This window comes from Branchiostoma floridae, chromosome 11 (assembly GCF_000003815.2).
Source record: "Branchiostoma floridae strain S238N-H82 chromosome 11, Bfl_VNyyK, whole genome shotgun sequence".
NCBI lineage: Eukaryota > Metazoa > Chordata > Leptocardii > Amphioxiformes > Branchiostomatidae > Branchiostoma > Branchiostoma floridae.
The window spans coordinates 875,551-886,893 of record NC_049989.1 but is presented as its reverse complement, the minus strand read 5'-3'; the positions used below and the strand labels follow the sequence as shown (position 1 = coordinate 886,893).

General features: G+C 40.1%; 2 protein-coding genes across 2 annotated transcripts in view; both read right to left on the bottom strand.

Annotated features, from left to right (window-relative positions):
• The window catches only part of LOC118425442, a 9,946-nt gene extending 5,187 nt beyond the window's left edge, over window positions 1-4,759 (bottom strand). Inside the window, exon 1 of the mRNA XM_035834259.1 lies at window positions 2,501-4,759. Within this exon, the coding sequence (XP_035690152.1) occupies window positions 2,501-3,292 (792 nt within the window). The 5' untranslated portion in view covers window positions 3,293-4,759. The remainder of the gene's footprint in view (window positions 1-2,500) is intronic.
• A 2,291-nt stretch (window positions 4,760-7,050) lies between these two features.
• LOC118425445 (DNA repair protein RAD51 homolog 4-like) overlaps window positions 7,051-11,343 on the bottom strand; it is a 12,996-nt gene continuing 8,703 nt past the window's right edge. Inside the window, exons 5-10 of the mRNA XM_035834263.1 lie at window positions 11,075-11,203; window positions 10,559-10,654; window positions 10,143-10,233; window positions 9,186-9,256; window positions 8,546-8,701; window positions 7,051-7,980 (exon numbers count right to left, since the gene is read on the bottom strand). Of these exons, the coding sequence (XP_035690156.1) occupies window positions 7,870-7,980; window positions 8,546-8,701; window positions 9,186-9,256; window positions 10,143-10,233; window positions 10,559-10,654; window positions 11,075-11,203 (654 nt within the window). The 3' untranslated portion in view covers window positions 7,051-7,869. The remainder of the gene's footprint in view (window positions 7,981-8,545; window positions 8,702-9,185; window positions 9,257-10,142; window positions 10,234-10,558; window positions 10,655-11,074; window positions 11,204-11,343) is intronic.

The following is an 11,343-nucleotide window of genomic DNA, read 5'->3' as shown; positions in this document are numbered from 1 at the left end:
ACTTGGTGTGTTGGTAGGGTGTGATGAAAGCTGGAAGTGATTAGATTTTGGGCCCCCTAGCGGCTTTCCTTGGTACTGCAGCGCAACTTCCGGTTTTGCTATCTCGTGTTCTGAACAAGCTATGGTCCCAATTTTTATGTGTTACATAGCTCTTGCGCTCAGAAATAAGTGACATAAGTTTGGGCCCCCTAGCGTCTAGTTTTGGGATAGCAGGGGCATTTTTGTCAAAAACTTCTGAAGACGATAACTCAAGAAAGGAACAGCGGATTTTCATGATTTTTGGTATGTAGGTACCTCAGACAATGTTGTACAAAATGAAATACTAATTATGCAAAATTATATTACATTTGCATAATTAATGAGAATATTCTATCATAGCAGTTTTTTCTATGTATCTCTTGTCCCTGACGTGATATGGTCTTGACATTTGGGTGGTAGATAGCTTTTAGTGTCATGACAAAGTGGGGCAAGTTTCAGCCTCCTAACATTTAATTTGGGAACTGCAGGGGCGTTTTTGTCAAGACATTCCAATGAGGATAACTGCAGAAAGGATTGACGGATTGGCATCATACTAGGCATGCGGGTACCTTAGGCAAAGATGTTCATAATGATATACATGTTATGCAAATGAGAGCTTAATTTGCATAATTAATGAGGAAATTGTATGATTCCATTTTTTTCAATAACTGGACTTCAATAAATGTAACACATGTTAATTATGATAGGTAGAATATAAGCAGATACCAAATATGGTAATGAGGAACTTATTTGCATAATTTATGTAAAAATTGCAAAACCGCTGTATGATCAATAATGGGAATTTTATAATTGTGACGTGTACGTTAGTCAATGATGAACAACACCATGCATAAATTATGTTCATGTGTTAGTCAATTTCTTGAAATTTATGAAAGCTCTAAATTTTCATGGAGGTATGAGGTCGCCGAACTCTAGTTAATACATACATTTCTTCAAATAAAAATGCAGTTTGGTCTGTAAAATTCAGCTTTCTGACGCGCCAGATCCTGTCTTTATGATCTTATAACAGATACACGTATACACGCGAATTTCATGTCACATATTGCTTAATGGACTAGATTGACGGATGACAGCGTTGTCCATCATTGGAATCGGTATCAGAATTGGGAGGTTAAAGGTAGCAGAATTGAAGTGGAAACTTAAGTAAACAAAGACGACTGTGAACCCTTTTCTGTCACCCGAATGCTTTTTCTAGCTTTCTATCAAGTGGATGAAGAAGAGAGGGTGTGCAGGTGTGTTCCTTCAACACCTGATGTGTACAGTTCAGTGACAGGTGACCTGGAAGATGGGAATCAGCTCCTTCAGTCCTCTTCTGCTTCTAACGTCAGAAGAGTAATGGTCACACTGGCTCTCTTATTCTGAGAATGCCCAGAGAGTTTTGAGCCCGCTGCAGCCCGGTCACATCTTCAGTTGAGTTGATACCCGTCTGCTCCTTGCACCCTGACACCCTCACCCTTTAACACCCTCCCTTCTCTTAATAACCTTTTCATCCCAATTGCACGTTTGGCTAGACAGCTCGTGACAATGATGATTACCGCACTGGCTGCTGTCGGGTCAGGGTCATACTGGGTCAGATCAGCAGGTTCTGGAGATGTCTGTGAGTTGTTTATTCAGAATTGACCATCCAGGTAAATACTGTCCTGGGTTGGAAATCTGACATGTATCCTGGGCTGCATGGTGTATTTCTAAAATGTTGGTTTGTACCATTCCCGGATTTGTGGATAACATATACATGTATGTGCGTAACTCTTCTTATAGCTAAATCTGCAGGTTTGCAGACACAGCTTGTATTGGTCCCTGCTAATCTCCAAGCAGATCCTACGGTAGCATAAGATCATGAGTATCAAAAGCTGTCAGAGGAGTGAAGCCGGCTTAGGAGTGTGTTTTGCTACCGGGGCAAATGACACCTCTTGGCTGACTACACTCCTTGACCAGTTTGGTACTATCTTATGCCATTGTAGGATCTGCTTGGAGATTAGGTCCCTGCCCCTCAGCTTTATATTCGGGTGTAACCGCCCGGCACTGCGGGGTCGCCCAAACATTAGTAACTAAACTACTAGCAATCTGCAAAGCTACCCAAACTAGGCACACTACAACTCTATAAACTACAACTTTACAGACCACCACTTAGCCTTTTTTATATCAGGTGTGTAAATCAGCAATAAGTGTGCTTTTATACACAGTTTAATAGAATGTAGTGGTGCTGGTTTATAGCGTTAGAATGTAGTGCATGTATTTTATTGCTCCATGCTTTAAGTTTTAAGTATACATCTATTTTTATATGCGTCCTCTCGTTATAAATATGCAATAAAGATTATTTCATTACAACTGAATGTGATCAGAATGGATCGAGTTCTTTTTCTTCTAGATTATATTTCTAAACTAAATTATGAAATGTGGGATCACTTATCTTTACTTAACTAGTGCAGAATATGTCATGAATAAGTAAAGAATCGTTTACCAGGAAAGGCACATCAGCAAGAAGGTAGCACACGATAGTGACGCCAACTGCAGCGAAGTCCCACTGTCTGGCGGTCCTGTCATCGTCAGGATCTAACACACACACGCTAGCTGTTGGGTCTGCCGGGCTGTTCACCTTACTCTCATGGTTTTCAGTTGACTCGCAAGTTCCTTGTGAGTGGTTATTTTCTTTCCGTGTCCTAATAAAAATCAGTTCTACTGCAGCGATACCAGCACATAGTAGCACGAACAGGGTGCACATGTAGAACACCGCATACCCCAGGCCGGTCGCTGCCAGAGAGAACGCACACTTTCCGTTTGTGTAGAAGGCGTCGCCCGATGTGGACATGCTGGGTGTTATTCCAACCACAGGTAGCACGCACACAATCATGGGAAGCAGACAGGTCGTCAGGGACACAGCCTTGGCGAACTCCCCGGAGACACCGCAATTGTGAGGCCTGGACCTGCTCCGGTCACACAGTCTAGTCACCGTGTACATCATCACAGAAAGGCTCACTATCATCTTGAATGACAGCAGTGACCAGACAAAGACTTTACACAGAGGCTCCTGCCAGGCCTGCTCACGTATGGTCACCACAGCATACATCAGGACAGGGAATAATGCGGTCGTTAAATTGCCCAACGTAATGGTGAGAACGAGGACGTCGGCTGGTCTGAGACCTGCCCAGTGTCGGAGAACAGCAGCCATGCACCACAGGTTACCGACCACAGTCAAACCGACACAGCATAGCCACGCTATGGACAAGTACAGCGTTGTATCTTCCACGGCCATATTTACGGTTTGTTGTGTGCGAAGACACGCAGGTCCGCTCACGCACAGCGCCGGAGGCGTCAGATCATGTGGTTAAACGGCATTCAGGACTGTACCATCGACTGCATGCAAACATCTTATTTTCCCTAGCAATGAGATCAATCTAATCCATTTACGGTACAACATTAATGAAATCTCGCGTAAGATTTGACATTTCTACATAGTCAGTTGATTTTGATGCAAGTTAAGCACTACGTACGTTGCCTGTGGGAATGAGATCGCCCTCCTACCTGGTTGGGCGTGTCTTCCTCACCTTTCCGGTACACCGTCCATTGAAGCAATGGAACAAAAGAATCCTGCAGTCATGCAGACGTCCCAACAGGGTACTGTCGCTTCGCTAGTTCCATGTCGCTCTACATTAGGTTTTGACCCCAGACATGATTTCCAACTCTGCCAGATCTGTAGTGTGGACAATGTTAACATGAGACATATTAAAGATCATCGACCTCTCCTGAGGTTATTCTCAGTAAACTCGTTTGTCAGCCCGCCGGCTGCACCAGCTCGGGGATTAGAAACGTAGCATACCAAGTCCAGTGGATAGTGTCAGAAACGAAGCTGTACATGCGATGTTTTTATTCAATCCCGGCTGCGACACTCATCCATAATGTACGCTACCGGAAAGGGTTGGAGTCCTCAGGCTGGGACGTTCAATATATATCTTTAAGCCGTAAAGTGCCGTAAGCTGCCCGGTGGAAACTGAAAATTTGTTTAATCTGCGAGAATTTTTTTTAGGTCGTCCTTTGGTACGTTTGTTTTAAAATCAATCAATGATCAATCAAACTTTCTTGACACGACAACATGTACAGTGACTTTTGTATGGTCAACTATAAACTACAAAATGTTGTGTACAAGTTTGTAGTCTTTTCACCCAAGGACATTGTAATGAATTTATTATCCTTGGTACGCCAAAGTGTAATTTGACTTGTGAACTGGCCAGTGTTTGAGAATATGAATTCTATACAACGAAGATACATGAAGGTAAGACATCCATGTAATAATATATGCGACAAAGCAATTACTCCAGCAACTGGATATGATTTTGGGAACGACCAGAACTTACAGGTAGCATCTACTACGCACCTTCCGTCAGTAACACAACGAAGGAGGTATTGACTACTTTCGTTATACATGTAGTTATCATTTCCCAAGGGTCAACGATGTCGACTCTAACTCTGTCTTTCTAAAGGTAACGCTCATGTTTGCCCACTTCTTTAACCCGAAGTATTAGAGCTCCATTGTCTTTTTGTCGCCATATATCAAATACACTTTTTGTACTAAGTAACCTGCATTACTGGCAAAGAGTGTGGCCAGAATGTGCGTAGCATCGGTACATCATGTTTACTCTTTTCTTCTCTCGTCAAGAGGGTTCTCGGGTCTATGTCTTTCTGTAAGTAAATGACATCACCAAAGAAACTGCGTGTGGTTCGTAATTGTGACATTTGTTATGTTTGAGCAGATCTTGAATAAAGTAACAATCCACTAAGATTTTTTAGGTACACTGTATCCACACATACATACACTCGAAAACACAACCTTCTTGGCGATGGTGAAAAGGACCATTCACGTGAATCTCAATCTCTGTACTAACTGACGCGATAATAAGTGGCAATCCTGACTTACGCCTACTCAACTGTTTCCGACAGAAACATGCCGATAGTTTGCTTCCAACATTTGCCTGGAGACCCGGAATGGCGTGCTATGTTTGCACGGATGGTGACCCAAACGCCATGCATTATTAAAGACAGAAGAAGAAGAGACGACGGCACGAATTCATTTCAGGCTGGATCTCCGAACAATAGACCGACTTGACTGTCAATCACAATTAGCAGTTCAGCCAATGGTAGTATGGCGATCAGAATGAATCAAATGAGATAGTATGTCCGTTAATCATAAAGGTCCTTCATCATCAAGATGTTTTATATCTGCATTTGTATGTTTGAAGCTGGACGGAGGTGGGCGGGCCTTGGTCTATTGTAAGTCACAAAAGGAAGAGTCTTTACTGATAGCGAGGCTAGATATGGTAGGGATAGATGTCAGTTTGGCTTCTTATATCGCAGCCTGAAGCAAATATATTTAATATTTCCCTATCATAATGCAAAGCGAAATATTTTCATTGGTGTCGCCTGGCTCTTTCGATTAAATGTATCCAAAGGTTATTCTTCAAGCAGAGGTTGGTGGGGAAGGTGGTGACCTTTTTTTCATACAGGTACGTATGGAGGCCTCCAGATATGAGAAAAAAGTATATTTTTTGGGCATGAAGGTAAGATGGGTACAGATGCACAAAAGGAGGTTGCTTTGCATAATCAGTTAGTAAGTTGAATGATTCCACAATGCGACTTTGGTATAAAGATAAACTTTATTGCACAAGTGTACAAGGTATATAAAGGTATAGCATCTTCTGCAACATGACAACAACCACAATACAAGACTAATCTACCTTACAAAAGACACACAAGGTTCTATGGGAGATCGTGCTGTTACAACCACTGGTGGAATCTCTCGAACATGAAGACATTTGGCTTTGTACATGTACTTTGAGTCTGTTATGTGGATCCATTGAGAAATATCACCTGTATAGAAGATGACATTTGTGACATAATAAGCTAGTAAAATAGGGGTGGGGGTGGGGGGAGAACTGATATACTTAAAATACCAAATAAGAACCTACAATGTTTAATGAAATAAATGATCAGAAAAGGTTGTAATTCCATATTGGTAAGTGATGCATGGGAATAGCATGTGTGTGACATACAATTGTACATGTCAATGAAGGTTAGATATCCAGGTACATGTATTAGGCCATGTTGATTTGATTATATGGATGACTTCCTCCGGAAACTCCAAAACTGATGCGAGCGAGCGAAAAAAAAAAAGTTTGGCCAAAAAAAAAAGTTGCCTTCAGTATGAAATCAAAGTGGCCAGGAAGGTTGAACATAGGACTATAGGACCAATCCGAAAAAAACAGAGCTGAAAAAAACAGAGGAACAGGTTTCGCCAATTACAAAATGGACACACTATGTCGGCAGCCATTTGGGGTCTAACCGGGGGGCCAAGAAGACAACAAGAGTGAAGTCAAGTAGAGTTTATAGTCAATTGCACCAAGTTTCTACAGTCAAAGATGGGATTTTAAAATGCAGTGGGAGTCCAATAATCCACCAAACAGATTCCTTTGTAGCAAAATTGACCAATTACCATTGTTTTGAGTATTGCCAGTTCTCAAGTTTCCACCAGGTCCAGGTTCATGTCCGGACCTGGAAATGATCGCCTGGACCTGAATTTTCTGTACTGGTACATGTACCTCCCTCAACAAACAATAGATTTTTTTTTTCTTTCTGTCCTTTCACATCTTATTCTTTGACTTTAGATTCATTTTGGCATTCTATGACATTAGTTATCTGTTTTCTGATACTTTTTTTCAATCTATGGAATATTTGTGCTCATTTTACAGCTGTTTTGCACAATTTATTGTGTGGTCGAAAACTTTTTTTTTTGTTGGAAATGGCCGAAAATTGGTGCGAGCACGGATGTCATCCATATAATCAAATCAACGTGGCCTTAAGATATGCCAAATAGCAGTTACTCAAGCAACTGGATAGATTTTGGAAATGGTCAGACATTTCAGTATCCAATACCTTTTGTCAGTGACACTGCTAAGATCTGTTGAAGGGCAAGTTTTATGAATTGAAATGTAAAGAATGTAAAGACAAATTTTGAAATCATTTTCGAATTCATGATGGTTTTCAGTCAGGATTCAGTGATGCTACAATTGCCTCTACCCATAGATCTCAAATTTGGTAGCTGATAAACAAGTTTGACACAGTAAGGACTGTTAAACCTCTTTGATCAAATACTGTGTATGCTGTCCACAGATCTTGGCTAGGAATATCAGTGAATTTGCGTTACTTGGTATAAGCAAATCTGCTTTACTCAAAGTCAAAGATAACATTTATTATTAAGCAATTCTGTGACCACATCAGTTCTGCAAGAGCTGAAAACTGGGCCTGAAAAAGCAGAGTCGGGACCAAGAGGGACTATAGTGGCTCTGCGTTTCAGTCAAATACATTGCAATTGTATGAACTGCCATACAGTTCTGTGTGGGAGAATGATAAGGTGAACATTACTATGCAAAGATCATGTATACATTGGTACATTGTTCAGGGTGCCCAACATACGATCCACTTCTAAGAAACGTTTAATCCTTACGGAAAACATCCTTACTAATCTCATATAGCCCAAGAAATCAGCAAGGATCCTATGTTTCTTTGTGGTGTATCCTATGATTTTCATAAGGATCATAGCCTTAGTAGTGGATCGTCTGAATTCTGTAAGGATTAACGTTATATGTTTCTTAGTAGTGCAACCTTATTTGTATCATTAATAAATTACAACAAAACATGACACTATTTCATGACACCATGAAATCTTTGAAATCTTGTTTTTTGGATTTGTATGGAATCATGTGGAGTATCAGAATTTCAGATGCTTTGCGACTTAAGAACTACTCAACTGATCATAAAGAATCGGAAAGGAAGTAACTATTAATTCCTTTCTGATGCTTCCAACTGTCCCTGCATTTCTTGGCTTGTGTGGGTGTGGAGATCTAGAATTCCTGCAGCTGACAACGTCAGTGTTGTAGACAGGCACCTTGGCTGTGGGAGGAGGAGGACAAGTTCAATGGCAAACTTCTGACTGCTTCTACATGTGTAGGTGACTCTGAAGGATAAATCAACTAAAGTTTGATGTTTTCTAGCTTATTCTCATAATGCACAGCAACAATCACTCCATACGCCAGGTAACTTCCTGACATTGATCACCAAAAGATGACCATTTACTATTATTGAGTGGAATGAGCCCTAACTGATGATTCCCAAGTTATTAATTACAACTATTGTAATTCATGAATCTGAGCAAGGTTGCAGCAGGCTACAATACTATATCATCTACATGTTTACGACAGGTAAGTTTCCTCATACAGCATTTCAAGAGTGCATAATGTGTTATAAATATTTGTCAACAATGACCCCTGGCCTACACAACATTTCTGTCTACAACAAGACATGTGCCATGTTGAATTGATTATATAGGTGACAGCCATGAGTGCATCAATTTTTTGGCTGTTTAAAAATTAAAATATCTGCTAAATATCATACAACCCCTTACTGGAATCTCTCTTTGGATATAATTGTTGCATAGATGTACAAAAGGTAATCTAACCAATCGGGGTGTTTTCAGCACCAGTATCTGTCTCTCCTGGCTTCCCGTAGTGCCTGTTCCCTGTACCAACAGCCTGGTGTTGGGGATGTGCTGCCAGGAGCGACCCAGGCCAGGCCACGGCTCACCCAACTCACCATGGACAACATTATTTGTCATCTGTAAACAAAACCAACAGTACCAAGTTTAAGGACATGTAATTATCAATTATCAACAGAGTAGACACTTTTTGTTGTATCAATTCTATACAATAATTTGTCTTGATCAACAGTTTTTACAAGTCTGTATCATTTCAATCATTCCTAATTTACATGTATGATTGTGATGTCTGTATAAATGGGCCACATGAAAACTTAGCTTCCCACTCTTATTTCATTGTCTCTCCAAGCAGAAGTTGATTGGGAATATTGTGACCTTTTTCTCATATGCCTTATTTCCTGACAGCTGGCCCAGTATGTATGTATGGTGTGACGACTGTTGGAAAACAAGGTGAATAAAAAGATTGGGCCACCTGTGATCACGAATATGGCACATATCATGAGAGGGTCACAATCTTCTCAATCAACCTCTTCTTGGACAGCATTTTTGTTGCCATTACATGCAAATTGAATGTTATGTCAATACAAGTAGAAGTACTACTCACAAGAACAGCAATAGAATGCTCACTGGACAAGACTTTTAGCTGTCTGGAAATATTCAACATGATTGCGTGACCTGTAACACAAGTACATTTTGAGTTATCAACTAGAAAGGCAACATTCACAAGTGCATACAGTGCTACCCCTACTCCTTTGGCAAAAATGGACTGTTCCAAATCATTTTTAAACAGAAATAGACCATTCCAAAATTACCCGTCCATACATGGACTATTCTCAACATGGACTTTTTCAATTCGAAGGGCACAGGAGCCAAAAAGTAGTAGCAATTTTTGGTATGAAAATGGAAACAAAAATCCCCAAGTCGATCATTTTCATTTGGACTGCTGTATACCCAAAATGTGAATGAGGTCTTGTAGAAAGCATCCCCATACTACATATAATTATTATGCACGTTTGTGCAGATTAGTCATCCAGGATGTTCAAATATGTAGTAATCAGGCTATGTTACTAGTCAGACGTTTCAAACAGCATCCACTGTTTTTCATCAGTAAGGCCACACCAATTTATTTCCTTGGTTCAAGGATTCACCGAGATTTGGTTCTGTCCCCGATTTCTGTCCGTCAAAGCGACATAAGTGAGTGGCAACTCTGTTGTCTTGGGCCTCATGTTCCTCATTAACATAAATTATCACATATAATTGTCATCTTCTCTACCCAAGTTACACAATAGGTTATTCAAGTTCTACATTTATGTCCCTTTGTGCTATAACTGCAATATTTTTGCTTCAAGTTGATAAATGCCTATCATTTAAAGTTTCCCCAATTTCTAAGATACAACAAACAGTGCAAGCCCTTCCTTGCAATGTGGGTGAAAGGAAATGCATCCCTCTGACCACAAACATGTTTAGAAAAAAACTCTTTTCAAAATCAGCCTGAAAATATCAAATTTTGTTTCTCAGAGAATTCTATTGTTGCAGCCTACAAGCAAATAACACACCTCACCTTCTGTCTGCTGACCTCCAAGTGTAGGAGAAAGAACAGCTGCAACAGAGTCCACAATCAGCAGCTTCAACTTGGAGTAGAAAGGGTCAGTCTTCAGGAAACATGGAAAAGAAATTATGGAATACCACAGTTTCAATTTTTTATACAACTACTGTCAGTAAGTATGTTAAGGCTACACATTCAGGAAAGAATGATAATCTAATTTATTTTATATTTATATTTCTAATTTAATTTCAACTGCTACACAAATGTTAAAAAATTACCAATGTTTGAAATGCCATCGAGCATTTTTCACCAGTGAGAATAAGATTTATTTTCATTGATAGAATAGTGAATTGTAGAGTAGAGGAATAGAAATGAGAAGTATAACACACCCAACATTAACAAGAGGAAACTATAATTAATGTGAGTCAGACCTGTTTGCTAATAGCAGCCTTTGTTTTCTGCAGCAAATCAAGAAGTTGCCAAGGGTCAAATATTCTTCTGAAGCCTATTCTGGACAATGCTGTACTCTACAGGCAAAGAGAATGGACTTTGATCATGATTTGGAGTAAACATCAATCAATGATGAATGCATTTATATGTAACTTAAATAGATTAATTACTTCACTGTTGCTCAGAAATGATTCTATAAAGGCTAATGACAGTTACAAAACATGAACTTAGTACAGGTACATGTATTGCAAACTTGAAGTTTGTCATACGAAAATGCTATAATACATGTACAAATGTAGCTGGAAGGATAAAATGTTTACCTTTCTACTAAATCTGCAACAGATTTAATGTTGATGAATTCATACCAACCTCCCCTTAAAGACATCTCTGTCCCCGTAGCGTGTATATTAAAAAAAACCTTTGCAAAATTAATGTGTGCAAAATGAGTTCATTTCTATAATTTCTTGACAGGGGTGGGGTTGTGGAAGTCCTTGTACCTCCCTCTCCCCTGCAGAGTTGTGTAGGATGTCCTGTAACTTGTGCCCACTGCAGGCCCCAGCGGTATCCATATACAGGACATTCTGCTGAAGACTGGAGGCAACATGGACAGCTACACTCATGCAGATCTACATGTATAAGGCCAGCAACATCACATTTAGAGGGGAGATTAGTACATAATAAAAAGCACCTTTGACCCTTTGCTGACGTCACACTTCCGGTCTGGATGTGTGACGTAGGCTTTGGGTCATTTCAACTTGATAAGGAT